A 16,631-nucleotide genomic window follows, 5' to 3' on the forward strand; every position below is an offset into this window, starting at 1 on the left:
AATTGACCACCAAAAATTCCTCACAAATGTACCTCAGACAGTAGTATCACAAAATGGCTGTGGTTTCCTCTCATTTTAGATATATACATAACCAATTAACTTTCATCACACACAAATACAAAACCAAAGTAACATTTTAATTGGTTCTAAATTTCAACACTTTCAAATGTGTTTTCCCCATGCAATTTTCCATAGGACATTTAGATACGTCTACAGCCTGAATGGCTGAACGGAATTACACCAAACTTGGCAAAATGGTACATCAAACCTAAGAGGTCAGGGAGGATCTACTATGCCCCCTTATGGTCATTTGCCCCTTCGCTTTGGCCTCCTCTTGTCTCTCGATCCTACCGAGAGACAAGATGGCGGCCGCTACGGACTGTTTGGAATGTTTACAGACGCCGGACAACCAATCAGCTTCGCTTCACAAAGCTCCGTAACGCGTAAAGTCCGCGAACCGGAGCGCTGCCTGGTCCGCTGTTACAGATATATATCTTTTTTTTTACGTTAATTTCTCAAAATCCACTGGAGCACATATATTGAGACCTAGCAAAGGCACATCGGGCTACCAGTCCCTACAATTTTGCCAAGTTTCGTGCAAATCCATTCAGCCGTTCGGGCTAAAAGTGAGGCCAACCGCCCTATGGAAAACTCAATGTTAAAAACACGTTTTGGGACCCCCCTTTTTTCTCGGCCCCCCCTTGACGAACCCCCCCCAAATTTTCAGGGGCTGCTCAGAAACAAAATGTTCCATTTTCCTGAAAATTTCAGCCAATTCCGTCCACAAACGCCAAAGTTATTAGACATAGAATTTTCAAAAATCCCATAGAGAAAAAATCCTAACTATATATACCTACTGGCGACCGCCAGTAGGTAATATATATTACCTACTGGCGGTCGCCAGTAGGTATATATAGTTAGGATTTTTTCTCTATGGGTTTTTTGAAAATTCTATGTCTAATAACTTTGGCGTTTGTGGACGGAATCGGCTGAAATTTTCAGGAAAATGGCACATTTTGTTTCTGAGCAGCCCTTGAAAATTTGGGGGGGGTTCGTCCAGTGGGGGCCGAGAAAAAAGGGGGGTCCCAAAACGTGTTTTTAACATTGAGTTTTCCATAGGGCGGTTGGCCTCACTTTTAGCCCGAACGGCTGAATGGATTTGCACGAAACTTGGCAAAATTGTAGGGACTGGTAGCCCGATGTGCCTTTTGTAGGTCTCAATATATGTGCTCCAGTGGATTTTGAGAAATTAACGTTTAAAAAAAGATATATATCTGTAACAGCGGACCGGTTAGCGCTCTGGTTCGCGGACTTTTCGCGCAACGGAGCTTTGTGAAGCGAAGCCGATTGGTTCTCCGGCGTCTGTCAACATTCCAAACAGTCCGTAGCGGCCGCCATCTTGTCTCTCGGTAGGATCGAGAGACAAGAGGAGGTCAAAACAAAGGGGGAAATAACTATAAGGGGGCATAGTAGATCCTCGCTGACCCCCTAGGTTTGATGTGGAGGTTTTAAAAGGGCCCCGCGGGGCAAAAAAAAATAATAAAAATAATAATTGAACGGCTGAATGGATTTGCACGAAACTTGGCAAAATATTAGGGACTGGTAGCCCGATGTGCCTTTGCTAGGTCTCAATATATGTGCTCCAGTGGATTTTGAGAAATTAACGTTCAAAAAAAGATATATATCTGTAACAGCGCTCCGCTTCGCGTAACGGAGGTTTGCGAAGCTGATTGGTCATTCTGTCACTGGGCTATAGTTGGGCTACATCTGGCTGATATTTGGGCTACATTTGTTTTTTTGTGTGTCTGGCGGCCATCTTTGGGCTACATTGGGCTACATTGGGCTTCATTGGGCTACATTCGGCTAATTAGCAAATAGCTCATCGCAAACTAGGAATGGTAAAGAATCGCTATTTATTCCTTAAAGTTCGCTATTTAGGAAATGCAAATAACTTTGATGATACATATGGCGGTTCATCTCTAACAAGATAAGAAGCATAGGGATAGATTTATGATAACTGGCGCATCACCAGGGATGTGTTAGTCATTCTGTGCCGCTGTTCCGTCACCTATGGTGTGCTGCATTTACAATGCGGCGCATCATGGGGCAAAAACAGCACAGATGCGTGATGTATCTGTGCCGTAAAGGTGGCGCATTGCTGGAGTTGTATCGCAAGTGTGATGAAGCTCCAGCAAGGGTCGGGGGTGCCCCTGTCGCAGGGTTTCTGTTCTCACACAGAACTGTGGACAGAGGATTGGAACCTCGGCGAATTAGGGTGTCCCAAAACTCACGTTAGTAATCAAAAACTATTTAGCAAGCTAGGTACAGTGTCACATTGGATATAACAAACTCTCAATGTTTAGACAATCCAGAATATGAACTTATAGTACCTCAGGATACGTGGAACTCATGAACAGTCGGTCGTTATATATTTCTTAGAAACCAGAACATGGAGTTAAGAAGAACACATGTGTATTTGAAATGTTTATTTACTAATGCCGTCTTCTCAGGCGTAGTACCTTAGATAATAAAAGTACACATATTATCAGTAGCAAAATTACCAGCATAGTTACTAGTACATAAAAAGTGAATGGTGATAGTATGTTAACATGCTGTAAATGAATAAGAGTTAGCAACACTTATAAGCAGCCGCGGGCCGTGGAGGGAGTTACGGTGAGGCAGGGAGGCGGGGAGGGGGAGAAGCAGGGTGGAGAATACAAGTACACATATTATCAGTAGCAAAATTACCAGCATAGTTACTAGTACATAAAAAGCGAATGGTGACAGTATGTTAACATGCTGTAAATGAATAAGAGTTAGCAACACTTATAAGCAGCCGCGGGCCGTGGAGGGAGTTACGGTGGGGCAGGGAGGCGGGGAGGGGGAGGGGCAAGGTAGAGAGGGCTCCACCCTGCTTCTCCCCCTCCCCGCCTCCCTGCCCCATCGTAACTCCCTCCACGGCCCGCGGCTGCTTATATCTCACCCTCCCTAATACACATATTATATTATTTGCTAAGAAGGTCTCTTTGTGTTGGTTTAGGGCGTGTCCATACTTTAGTGTCTTAGATTTGAAGGAATCACATCAGCATACACCAGCTCTCTCTTCATGTGAACCGCATCAACTGTTGTGTATGTGTGTTCGGCAAAGCAATATAAAACCCGCCTCATGCCCAGAATTGGCAGAAGTTGCACTTATGTTATGAGTATGAAGTCGTGGAGATCAGACCTCATAACAATTCTGTATCGTGTTGTTCTTGAAACTTTAGCACTCGCTGTACAGATATAGTTTAACAAGTAAAGCAGATAGTAGACCAATAACATATTATTCTCATGTAAACCACGATGAACTACTAGGTGGAAAGCTAAAGCAACAACTAAGTGTCGTGTGCAGAAGTTGCAAAAAAGGAAAAATGGCGTTTAAACCGGTAATGAGCCCATGCTAACTTAACACGGTGTAAAGATATCCAGGACCTAGATGACACCTCCTCATGATCCGGAAACGAACTGAATAAGATAATAGAAGTGCCATCTCATGAGAGCAGATTGCAAGTTTATATGTGGACGGTCCGCAAGGTAAAGCATTAAAAACTAGGAAAATTCAATGCTAAAGAAAAATAAAACAGCCAAGTACTTTATCGAGTCTTAAGCCAATAGGCAAGGTAAATAATAAAAACTTGACAAATAAGTCAATGAATTGTCAATGAAATGCTAGTACTCAGCATATCAAACATGAAAAAGGTCTATGACATAACTGTGTATGCAAAATAAGCTGCAACAGCCTCCAATAGGAAGTCACCGTCTTCATCCGAAAACAGTTCAGCCATCCAATTTAAAAGCGGAAAAGAACATACGTGCTCTCCCAGCACCGGATCCTCTATCACCATCAGAGGACAGCTCGGTGGGTTTTCAAGAAAGCTGTGTTCCAAGAAAGACTGTGCTGCCGCCAGTAAATTCCAGGGACCAAGTAGTCCATGCATCAATGCCACAGCCATAATCCTTTCGCCAGGACAAATCAACTCGTGAGTAATGATAGGAGTCATCAGCTGATTAAAGTCGACGTCAGGAGAAACCGGTCCGCAGAGACACAAATCAATGGCCCAATCGAAATCACAGGTCAGGCAGTGAAATACAGGCTGGACACAGGTGAAGTAGGAGAACCGAAAAGATAATCCATATGCCGTGCTTAATATCGCCAACGGCATTGTGCCATAATATTCTAGCATGCGATTGCGGAACAGTGTCAGCAGCTGCAGGGTCGGAGGTTGCATAGGAGGGACATCCATATTTAAAAATGTAAAAAAGCACAAGAGCGTCCGCTGGTAATGCAAGTAAAAATGCAATCCACGAACCAGAGTGGAGAAAATGGAATGAAAGGGAGCAGGGATGACTCCAAAGATTTTCTCAAATGAAGTCACGAGACCACTGGTAACAACTTTAAAAAAGTGTGCCAGGGATTTTGTGGAGGATGCGTTAAAGATAGTCGGAAACATGTTGCTGAAATTGAAAGGCAAACCTGTGTACGGGTGTTCGCTATGTGAAGTACGAAAGTTTCACGGGCCGAACTCAAGGCCACCTCTCTCTGAGACAAAAGAGCTCTTATTCTTGTCATGCCGTTGAAACGTGTCCCAAGGTTGGTATTTGTGGCCAGATTGAAAACTCCCTATGTTCATGTGTGGGAGGAAATAGAACATTTCTGCAGCAAATAACCCGTTCACTTACTGTTACGATAAAAGGAATACTTTTTAATTAACTCAGAACAATCTTCATTATTGAGCATCAAATAACTACCATTTTCCAACAACTTGAACGTGGGGATGATAGCAGGAACTGGCGTGCCTTGCAACACGCAAGCCATATTTGGTCGGTGTTTGTTGCATGAATCGTGTAACTGTATGTGCCTACACATTAGTGAATGATCTGGCGTCTCAGTGCATTCCTCTCCATTCAGATAAACTTCTTGATCATTTTTGAAACATCTGTATGTGTATGGAAGCGACCAGACCTCATGAACAAAAGCACTACCTAAAGGTTCATAAAGACCTATTGGTATATATTTCATACAATTTGAAAACTTATATAAAGCAAAAGGCAGCGTTATTAAACCGTGGATAAGGCATGTTGCCAAAAAACCTGCAATCCTCTGCTGATGATGTCACTGAGCATGTCATGAATGATGTAATATGTGACATCATCAGTAGTGGATTATGGGTAATAGTATCTCTAGTTTACTCCCCTATAGCTGTCTTTCTTTTAACATAAGTGTGTGTTTCCTTCCCTTATACTTACTGTTTTTGGTTCGCTTCCAGTTCGCGTACCAGCGAGCGAACTAGGAAGCGAACTAAGAGAAATAGAGGTTGGCACAGTTCCAAATATTGTACCATTTTTTTAATAACGGGGAGGTAGTTCTGAAAAGAACTTTTTTTTTTATTTTTCTGAACATTTTTTTACTGTTTTTGAATTTTTCGGAACAGTTTTATATTTTTGGGGGTTTTTCTTGGAGGGGGCAATGAAAACGATTCATTGTAAAGAGCTCAACAGGAGCAACAAAACAAAAAAAAGAAGTATTTATTATTTTGGGCGTTTCGGACAAACTTGCATATGATAGTCAATAGCTCTGTTGATCAGAGTGATGCTTCTTTCTCCGTAGGAAATGAATCCATCGCAAAATACGCAGGTGTGTTTTACTTCACCAAATCTCATTTGTATATTTGGCACCATCTCCCTGCCCTCTGGTCCCGTTACTTCCGGTACAACAGATCTTCTGGCCATAATAGGGAGATTATCTAGGTCGTTCCGAAACTGTGCAGCACTGTAGTTGTTAGGATGCCACCTAGTCATATGGCGATGCATTGTGTAGTTTCCGAAACTGTATTTTTTGTCGGTCCCTCTGGACAGTCTATCTTGACATATAAGGCAAGTTACGTATCTTGCATTTACTTTTTTCTGACCTTTGGGAATTTTAAAAAATTGCCAAATGAAGTTTTCTTTCCGGTGAGACGTCTTGGGCTGCTCAGGCAAAAACTGCCTCTCTTCGTGCTCGTCCTCCTGTTCCTCTTCTTCTTCTTCTTGTTGAATTACAACTTGAGCAGGTGGTCCACTCTTCCTTGGATGTGGTGGAGGTGGTGGGGAAGCACCAGCTGAAGCTACTAAAGAAGCCATTGCTCAGTGATCACAAAGGGTCTTTCTCTCACAATGATGAAAGTCAGAGTGAGGAAAGAAGGAGGGATTTTCATCATTTGGGAAAAACAAGAGTTCTCAACCAATCAAAAGTGTTCATTTTAGATTATATGACCTAGTCTTACATCATTAGGAAACCAAAAGTGAAATGAACCAATGAAAAGTGTTATTACCAAGTCACATGACTTGCTGTGTTTACGTTAAGCGCTTTGCAGGGCCTCCCGGTTTGCTTCCAGAAACCTGCGCTTTGGCACTCGCTTCGCGTACCAGTTTGCTAACGTAGCACGTCATATGACGTATCAAGCGACAACGTGGAACGTCATGCGGACGGGAGGCGTCACGATGTTGTTTTCTAACGCGGCACTTGCGGTAAAGAAACGTTTACCGGCTCGCGGTCTATTTCGCGGCATCAAGGTCAGCTAACGGGAAGCTTCCCGATTCGCGAAGCGGGAACGAAGAAAAAAAAATATTTTAAAAAAAAATTATTCATAAACATATAAAATATATTTTTGGATTTAAAGAAGAATACATTTTACAGCTACAGATATTAGCTGTTAAAAAACCAATGAAATTCACAGAAAAAACCATAGGTTATAGACCATATATAGTTAGGAATTAGCATTTACAAAACCTTGAAAATTCACTGAAAAAACCATAGGTTATAGACCATATATAGTTAGGAAATAGCATTTAGAAAACCTTATTTTACTCACACAAAACCATTGAAATTCCATATATAGTTAGTTGCACTAACTATATATCGCGCACCTGCAATCCACTGCTGATGATGTCACATATTACATCATTCATGACATGGTCAGTGACATCACTGATGACATCACTGATGACATCTCAAATGACATCACTGATGACATCACTGATGACAACATCCAGTGACTGTATGCTTCTGTAAAGTTAAAATATGTCTTACATATTGAAGAATGAGTGGATGTATAAGTGTCTGGATGAAGGATTTAGTAGGTGCATGACTGACTGTATAAGTGAGTGATTAAATGTGTCTCACTGAGTGCATGGGTTAGTGACTAAACTGTTTTAAATTGTGCATCATTGTGTCTGTTGTTTTGTAATCTGATGCATGTGTTGATCATTAGCTATATGACTAACTATATGGGTTATTGATTAGTTGCCCAAGTATTTGTATGGGAGACTGAGTGTGTGTGTGGGTGTCTGGGAGGTGTATGACTCTGTGCATAGATGTGTGAGCAGTTGATTCACTAGATGTATGGGTTCAAAAGTGCATGTGGAAACATCTGTATGGGCGGTTGACTGTGTGCATGAGTGTATTGGTGAGTGAATGGATATCTCAGTGCTACATGTCAAAGTAAGTACATATGTAAAACACAGTACATGTGATAGTTGACATATATAAATAACTGTGCATAAGAGCCAGTGAATGTGTGAGTGGCTGTATGGATTATTGTGAACTTGTATCAGGGATTGTATAACAGAGTAAATATGTGTTATTATATGTTCCAATAAGTAAGGTGTGTATAACTATATAGTTGAGGAAATCGAGGTGTGATTGATTCTTTGCAAGACTGACTAGGTGTGTGAGTAACTCCATGGATGAGTGACAGTCTGTGAGTGTCTGTTTACACTGAGTGTATCTAAGGTTATATTAGAGTCTGAAGAGGTTCATTGTATCATCACATGAATGATGTCATCAGTGATGTGATCAGTAATGTCAAATGAGATGTCATCAGTGATGTCATCAGTGATGTCATTTGAGATGTCATCAGTGATGTCATCAGTGATGTCACTGACCATGTCATGAATGATGTAATATGTGACATCATCAGCAGTGGATTGCAGGTGCGCGATATATAGTTAGTGCAACTAACTATATATGGAATTTCAATGGTTTTGTGTGAGTAAAATAAGGTTTTCTAAATGCTATTTCCTAACTATATATGGTCTATAACCTATGGTTTTTTCAGTGAATTTTCAAGGTTTTGTAAATGCTAATTCCTAACTATATATGGTCTATAACCTATGGTTTTTTCTGTGAATATATATATATATTCACTGGAAAAACCATAGGTTTCACACGTTATAGTTAGCTAGACATTTCACTCATACAAAACCATTGAAATTCCCCCGTTATAGTTAGTTCAGCTAACTTAAACTCGCGCGCCCGCAATGCACTGCTGATGACGTCACATATTACATCACTCATGACATGGTCAGTGACATTACTCATGACATCACTGATGACATCTCAAATGACATCACTGATGACATCATCCTTGTGAAAGAGTGGCAGACCTCTCAGCGTAATATAACCTTTGATACACACCTTCAAAAATAGAAACTAAAATTTACAAAAAAATGGAGATACCAATACCAGTTAGAACAACCTATTAATTAATTCCAAAATCTACATACACAGCCACTCATTCACCAACAGTTCTATATAGTCACTCATACATGTACTCACTCATCATATGTACTTACACACCTATACATCCTGTTACACACCGATACTCATCCATACAGTTACTCACACACACTCACACATGCAAATAAACTATCAAACATCCATTTACTTGCATATACAGCTATACACACACCACTACACTTACTTTTACAGAAACGTACACATACTTAATCTCTTAAACAATCACTTATAGAAACACATACTTATTTATACACGAACTCTTCCAATCTCTCACACTCTCACATATATTTACTTATATACATCAATACTCACATATAGTAGATTAAAACATATGTAGTTACTCATAAAGATACTATTGAGGCAGTCATTCACTCACTAACACACTCATACACACACTCATACACACACTCATCCACACACTCATCCACTCATACAGTCCTGCACACATGCTGTCTTCAAAACACATACAAACAGTGAGTTACTCATTCATGCATCTATGCGCTAAGTAATACTCCCCACCAAACCATAGACACTCATACTGATACTCAAAAATCAACTAATAACCCATATACACACTCATGTAGCTACTCACCAACCCATGCAGCCACTTATACACAATGTGAGACACTGATATAGATAATGAAATATTTAAACATTACTCGCTAATACATGTATTCACTAAGATACACTTAATAAATCAGTTATACAATACATTTTTTTAAAAGAAACATCCATTTAGATACTTATTCATCCATTTACTCTTCCATCGACCTTTAGATATACATATATAAAAAAAAAATTATTTTTCAGACAGATACACATTCACTGGATGATGTCATCAGTGATGTCATCGGTGATGTCGTTTGAGATTTCATCAGTGATGTCATGAGTGATGTTACTGACCATGTCATGAGTGATGTAATATGTGACGTCATCAGCAGTGCATTGCGGGCGCGCGAGTAATAGTTAGCTGAACTAACTATAACGGGGGAATTTCAATGGTTTTGTATGAGTGAAATGTCCAGCTAACTATAACATGTGTGAAACCTATGGTTTTTTCAGTGAATTTCAAAGGTTTTGTAAATGATAATTTTAAAAATGTATTAATTTGGTTACTGTAAATATGGTTAGAATTACTTTTCAGGATCAGTAGAACAGGTGAGTAAATTGGAATTCGTAGTTCGGGTGATTTTTGAGGATTTTTTTAAAGTTCCAAAACTCCACACTTAGAAAAATGTCCAAGTGAAACCAGTCAATGTTAGCCTCTGGAAGGAAATTAAAGTTACTGTAAGTATGGTTAGAATTACTTTTCAGGATCAGTAGTGGGCTGAAAGATGCAGCACTGAGGTCTCTCTTGATAAGAGGTGAGTAAATCGGACTTCGAAGTTCGGCTGATTTTACAGGAATATTTTGCCCCCTTTTTACAACACTCTGCAACACAGCTCTGTGGCGCTTACTGGAGATACCTGTTGGACTAGTTGCCCCCTAGTGGACCTCTTGATTGAAGAGGAATTAATTTCCCAACTTAAAACGCGCCGCAGGGCATGTTTGCACTCACATCACCTCAAGCCCCAACCCCTACCTTCACCACTGTGCAAACGCGCCCTGTAGCGTGTTCTAAGTTGGGGGATTAAGTCCCCTTGCATACTGGGGCCCCCGGGGGCCCACTAGCCCACCCGGAATCTCCAGTATGCGCCAGGGGGATGCGTTGCAGAGAGGTGTAAAAAGGGGTGTGGCCTCATTACACCTCTCTGCAACGCAGCCCCCTGGCGCGTTTGCAGAGTGGGAACTAATTCCCCTAGCATACTGGAGGTCCCTGAGGCCAACTAGCCCACCAGGAACCTCCAATATGCGCCAGGGGGCTGTCTTGCTGAGAGGTGCAATGAGGCCACGCCCCTTTTTACACCTCGCTGCAACGCAGCTCCCCGGCGCGTTTGCAGAGGGGGGAACTAATTCCCCTTGCATACTGGGGGTCGCTGGGAGCCAACTAGCCCACCAGGAACCTCCAGTACACTTCCTGGTTTGGAGTGTTGACAGACAGTTGACAGCCAATGACCATGCAGCTCGTGCTCGGGAAGGTACAGAGTACAGTACAGAGTACCGTACAGAGTACGGTACGCGTACCCCGCGATTTAAAACAAAAAAATACATTTTTGGGGGGGCCTTGGGGGTTCTTGTGGGACTCCCTCAGCAGGCCTAGGGGGTCAGGGTGTTTCTACCCTGCCCCCTTTGCGTGTTTTGCACGTCTGTTTTACTGTTTTCTTGTGCTTTGGTTCTACCAAGGCACAAGATGGCTGCCAACACTTCCTGGTTTGGAGTGTTGACAGACAGTTGACAGCCAATGACCATGCAGCTCGTGCTCGGGAAGGTACAGCGTACAGTACAGAGTACAGTAAGCTTCTATAGATATACTTATGATTTTACTTATGATTTTCTCAGGAACTACTGAACGGATTTACACCATTCAACAAAAAGGGTGATCTGCGAACAGAACTCCACCTTTTTGCCAAATTTGGTGTAATTCCGTTCAGCTGTTCGGGCTGTAGCCCTGGCTAAAGGTCCTACGGAAAATTGCATGGGAAAAACACGTTTTGGGACCCCCCTTTTTTCTCGGCCCCTGCTTCATGAATCACCCCCCCCCCAAACTTTCAGGGAAGGAGCGGAGCAGGCCATTTTCTTGGAGAAATTTGCTAAGATTCGTCCATCGGCGCCAAAGTTATTCCAAATAGAATGTTGCGGATTTCCTATGGAATCTAGGTCCTAACTATAACTTGCCAGTAGGTAATATATATATATATATATATATATATATATTTCACTGAAAAAAACAGAGGTAACAGAGATGTCATAGTTAGGAAATGTGTGTGTGAGTATATTTTCGCCCAAAAACCAAAGGTGACAGGGACGTTATAATTCGGCTCAGATTTATCAAGCACAAAACCATAGAAATTAGCAGTTATAAGTACCTGAGCTAACTATAACTTACGCCCCCAGCAATGCACTCATTATGACCTCACATATTACCTCACTCATGACATGGTCAGTGACATCAATGATGGCATCACTGATGACATCTTAAATGACATCACTGATGGCATCATCCACAGAACCACAAACACACCCAAACAACCCTTCACAAAGCAACTCACAGATCCATACAACTACTCACACACACCTTTACAGACTCATACAACCACTCGCACACCCACAACTACTCACAGCCCCATAAAACCACTCACACACCCGTACAGCCACTTATATACCCACTCATACAAGTCACACCCATACAACTCACACCCACACAACCACTCACAAAACCATGCAACCACTCACATACCGATATAATTACTCATACACACGCACAGACCCATACAACTCACACACACACCCAAACAACCACTCACACACCCAAACAACCACTCACATACCCATACAACCACTCACATAGCCACCTAGACATGCAGAAAACCAGACAAACCTATCCACCTACCCATACAACCACTCACACACCCACTGACAGATCCATACAGCCACTCACACACCCATGCAACCACTCTGACATCCACTCGCACACTGATACAATCACACAGCAACTTAAATTACATATGTTAGAAACAGTATCACTCATTAGTACCTCTGTTTAGGATATATGCATGCACTGTAAGAACCTTCAGATGTGTTGAACTTTCCCATTATTTGCACAAAATAATTAGCATTTATAAAGGCACTTATTACCCCTGAGGAGACGTTGTAATAATTTAAATATCACTATTTTTTCTTTTAAAACACTATGGCTAGAGAAAGCTTAACCTGACAAAAGGTAACATTGTATTATGTGAGGCGTAAAAAGTGTGAATCTTCTGTCTAAATCAGGAGGGTTTGCATGTATACTCGAAATGTGCTCAAATGTACTCATGATACACCTGCTAAACATATATGTGAGGGCTTAAGATCTGATGTCACTTCTTGTGATGCGAGTTCTGATGAGGTCCCGCGCTGCCATGCCATTTGCATACTGATTAACTAAGCAAGTTCCCCCACTTCTGTTTTTCTAGGACTTGTGCCCTGCATCTACCTTAGGGTGTGTCATTCGGTTGAGGGGGCAGAATTGCGTGATAACTGTTGCATACATCAATAGAGTCAAATTGTGAAAGTATTTGCTAGTTTGTAATCTGCAAAGTCCAGTTACATATCAAGACCATTTTCTCTTTGCTTAAAAATATGAAGAGTGCTGGCATGAATAGCGCTTCCCCCGTAGCCTCGAACCATCAATGCGAGGCTCTAGCTCTCCACTTCGTAAATAAAGTGGAGTTGATCTACCAGGACCTCTCCAAAGGGGCTTCCCCTGTTGAGAACATTACTCCCATAGGGACGAACATCACGGAAGACAACTGTTTGTCAGTCTTCCCCCTGCTATCGTCCCAGGAATTCGAGGCCTTATAAAATTAAGTCGGGTTCTCCAGCTGACCCGTTGCCTTCAACCCATTGTCGTCAGTTTCAGCCACTTATTGCCTCGGTGGGCCTTGAATTGGCTAATCAGTCCCTAAAATTATCCTCCGTCCCTAGGGCATGGGAGCATGCTATAGTCATTCCACTACTGAAGAAGCCTTCGTTGGACCCAGAAGGTCCTGGCAATTATGCTACAGTTCCCAGCTGCCTTATATGGCTAAGCTGGTGGAGGCGCATGTGAACTCCATCCTGTCTAAATATATTGACGAGCATAACATCTTTGATTCTTCCCAACATGGATTTCGCCCTCGTCATAGCACAGAGTCAGCCCTCCTGGTTGTAACGAGTCTATCCGGAGCAGGCTGGATTTGGGAGACTCTGCGGTCTTGGTCCTACTGGACCTAAGTGCCGCTTTTGAAACGGTGTCCCATGCGATCCTTCTTGATCGCCTTTGGGCGGCTGGAATCAGGGGCGGGGCTTTGGACTGGGTACGTTCCTTCTTGGTTGGGCGAACCTTTCAAGTCTCAGTGCCACCTTTCCACTCGCAGGACCATGCCCTGCGCCATGGGGTACCTCAGGGCTCTATCCTGAGCCCGCTGTTATTCAACCTTTATGTGAGTCCCTTGGCAGAGGTGGCCAGAGGCAGGGGGTTGTCCCTGGTGTCGTATGCAGACGACACCCAGCTGGTGATTGCCTTCTCCAAAAGCAGTTGTACCAATCTGGAGAAGTTCATGGAGGATCTGTCGGTCATCTCAAACTGGATGAAGGCTAATTGTGTTCAATTAAATGCCAGTAAGTCCGAGATCCTATTGTTTGGCAAGGACCAGGAGCTCTGGTCCGAACAATGGTGGCCTGACCATCTCAAACGTGCCCCATCACCCAAGGAGGCTGTAAAGAACCTGGGTGTGTGGCTGGATACCGGGTTGACCTTTGAGAAACAGGCAAGAGTTGTTGCTTCTACCTGCTTTGGGCTCTTGAGAGGACTGAGGCCCTTGCTTGGCTTCTTTCCTCCCAAAGTGCGCCAAAAAATTGTGCAGGCCGCTATTCTGGCCAGACTCGATTATGGTAATTCCTTATATCTGGGTGCCAACAAAGCCTGCATCAAACGTCTGCAGAGGGTTCACAACGCGGCTGCCCGTACGTTAGTGGCCTTACCTAGATCTCAGTCGGTGGCACATGTACTTCCGAGGCTACACTGGCTGCCCATTGAAGAACGTATTCAGTTCAAGGTGCTGTGCATCTCTCATAAAATCCTGACGCACCAAGCACCTACAGGCTAGCTGGGCTATTGATGCACTATATGCCCAGGCGTGCTCTGAGATCTGCTAATCGTGGGCTTGTCTGTATCCCCAGAGTTTGGAGAGCGAGGGCTGGGGGGCCGCTCATTTGGCCTTTTGGCGGCCAAACTGTGGAACTCCCTTCCAGTGTATATTCGTGATATCCCTCATCTTTTGACTTTTCGCAAGTCTTTAAAAACTTGGCTGTTTCCTATTGTCTGAGGCTTAGTCGCCCCTGGGTCTCTCTGTTTCTCCCCTTGGGTTTCTGGTTGCGCTGGGACGCCTCGTCGCTGAGGCAGCCATGCGCATTATAAATCTTGCATAAATAAATAAATATAAATAAAAAAATAAATATTTGCTCCACCGAGCTCTGTATTATACAAACCAAAGAACATAAATCTAATTGTACTTATGTCAATACAGTCTATTTACTAACTTCCGTATAAGTTCCTGACTTACAAGGATGTGTCTATATAACTGATTACCTTTTACCCTGAATTTGGTATTGAAGGTTCACAGTCCCTGCCCAGAACTTTCCACTGGGTGACCACCACCCTACCGAACACCCACCGCCGAGCCCACCTATGCCACTCACCGCATGGTTCTTGTCCTGCTGCAGATGCCTGAAGGCCAGCTTGGTCAGGTACGCCAGGCTGAGGAGGAAGGCACAGGGCAACAGAACCCGGGAGACCTGGCTGCCACCCGCCACCTGCTCCACGGCGCCCTCGAGCAGGGAGCCACCAGCCTCCCACAGGGACAGCAGCATGACGGGGACAGCGAGCGGGGACCGCGGGTCAGGACTAAAGTAGGCTCTTTCGTTGCTCCAGATAGGAATTCTGCGCTGGGTGCAGGGGCAGCTGTAATTATGGCGGTGCTCTGAGAAACAGCTCTGGGAGCACTGCGGGAGGATGCCGCCGCTCAGGCTTTGGGGCACCTACGCCGCTGTCACCGATTATTGACCATAGGGGCGTGGACTGGAGCGGGGAAAGGCGGGTCCTTGGTGTTACGAAGGCGGGCCTAGCTCTCAAGGGCGGGTTTGTGTGGGTCAGTATGACTAGCGCCAGTTTATCACTGTTGGCTGCTGTTATCTGGCTGGGCGGGGCGGGAACTCTGAAGAGGAAGGAACTGACAACGAGCGGTGAGCCGTTCTGCTGCGCTGCGCTACCATTGGCCACCTTGTCCTGAACCGATGTCTGCCTATGTGACGTCACGTGGTCAGCAATCCAATCCGACAGGCTCCTTTCCACTTATCCAGACGCATAATGAGGAACGCTCGTGCAGTTTGTGATTGGTGAAGGGTGGTTTGGAGCGGATGATACTTTGTGGGGCGCGGGGGTATCCTTATACACCTGTAGTGGGCTTTTAAAATGCCGCTACTTTACATCAGCCTACACCATTAGCATTCCATTTTCCTCATACAACTTAATCGTAACCATCTTTTCAGCAGGAGAATGTTCTCCGTTTGACTAGTTTGTATTTCATTCCATTTATTAATTAATAATATAGCATTTGGAGATATATTTGTAATGTGAATATAATTTATAACTTTGTTATGTATAGTCTGTAAAATGGTTTAATACATAAATATGGCACCGACCTCGACCAGCAAGCAGTCTGTAAATAAAAATAAAAAAATTAAATACTTGTAAAGATGACAAGCATTCAAGTAAGTTGTAACTTCTTTATTGAGAAGAATAACACTAACACCAAGGCACGTCTCTCTGCCTCTCACAGCAACTGTCATCATAACTGTCGTTCTGCCAGTGACAGGTAGAACATCCTGACGTCACAGTGCACTGGCAGGTCGCACGTGCAGTGAGCAGGACGCACTTGCAATACATTGCTAGGCGCGCTAGCTAAAGTAAACATAACACATCTTTCTTTCAATAACAACAAGAAGGACAATGGTTACACCACTGAAGCTTATGGGAGGGGGGGGTGAGGGGGGGGGGAAGACCAACGGCTAATCACGAATGAAATCGTGTAACTTAGCTGGAGGTTTGACCACTCTCCCATATCTGCTCACAGTGGGCTCGTCCTCACAACTGACATCCTGAGACGTAACATCTTCATAAACAGAATCATCTGAATCAGAATTTACATCGCTGTTGGTCTGATACCTGTACTCTTTCGATGTCTCCTTGCTCTGCCTACTACTACTGTCTTCCGCCCGTGAACCATCAGAAGTGTTCTCACTCCCAGAAGATACTTCGTTTATACCTAAAGATACAATGTTTGTACCATCTGGACGAGACCCTCCAATATCCTCACGATCCAGAATCCAATTGTAGTCTTGAGAATAGGAAGCC

The 16,631-nt window shown here is 43.4% G+C and overlaps 1 protein-coding gene across 1 annotated transcript in view; it reads right to left on the reverse strand.

The window, feature by feature from the left end:
* CYP51A1 (cytochrome P450 family 51 subfamily A member 1) overlaps positions 1-15,300 on the reverse strand; it is a 136,933-nt gene extending 121,633 nt beyond the window's left edge. Inside the window, exon 1 of the mRNA XM_078663640.1 lies at positions 14,918-15,300. Coding sequence (XP_078519766.1) covers positions 14,918-15,088 — 171 coding nt within the window. The 5' untranslated portion in view covers positions 15,089-15,300. The remainder of the gene's footprint in view (positions 1-14,917) is intronic.
* Between the last annotated feature and the right edge of the window lie 1,331 nt (positions 15,301-16,631).

The sequence above is a fragment of the Lissotriton helveticus genome, chromosome 10, assembly GCF_964261635.1.
Source record: "Lissotriton helveticus chromosome 10, aLisHel1.1, whole genome shotgun sequence".
Lineage (NCBI taxonomy): Eukaryota > Metazoa > Chordata > Amphibia > Caudata > Salamandridae > Lissotriton > Lissotriton helveticus.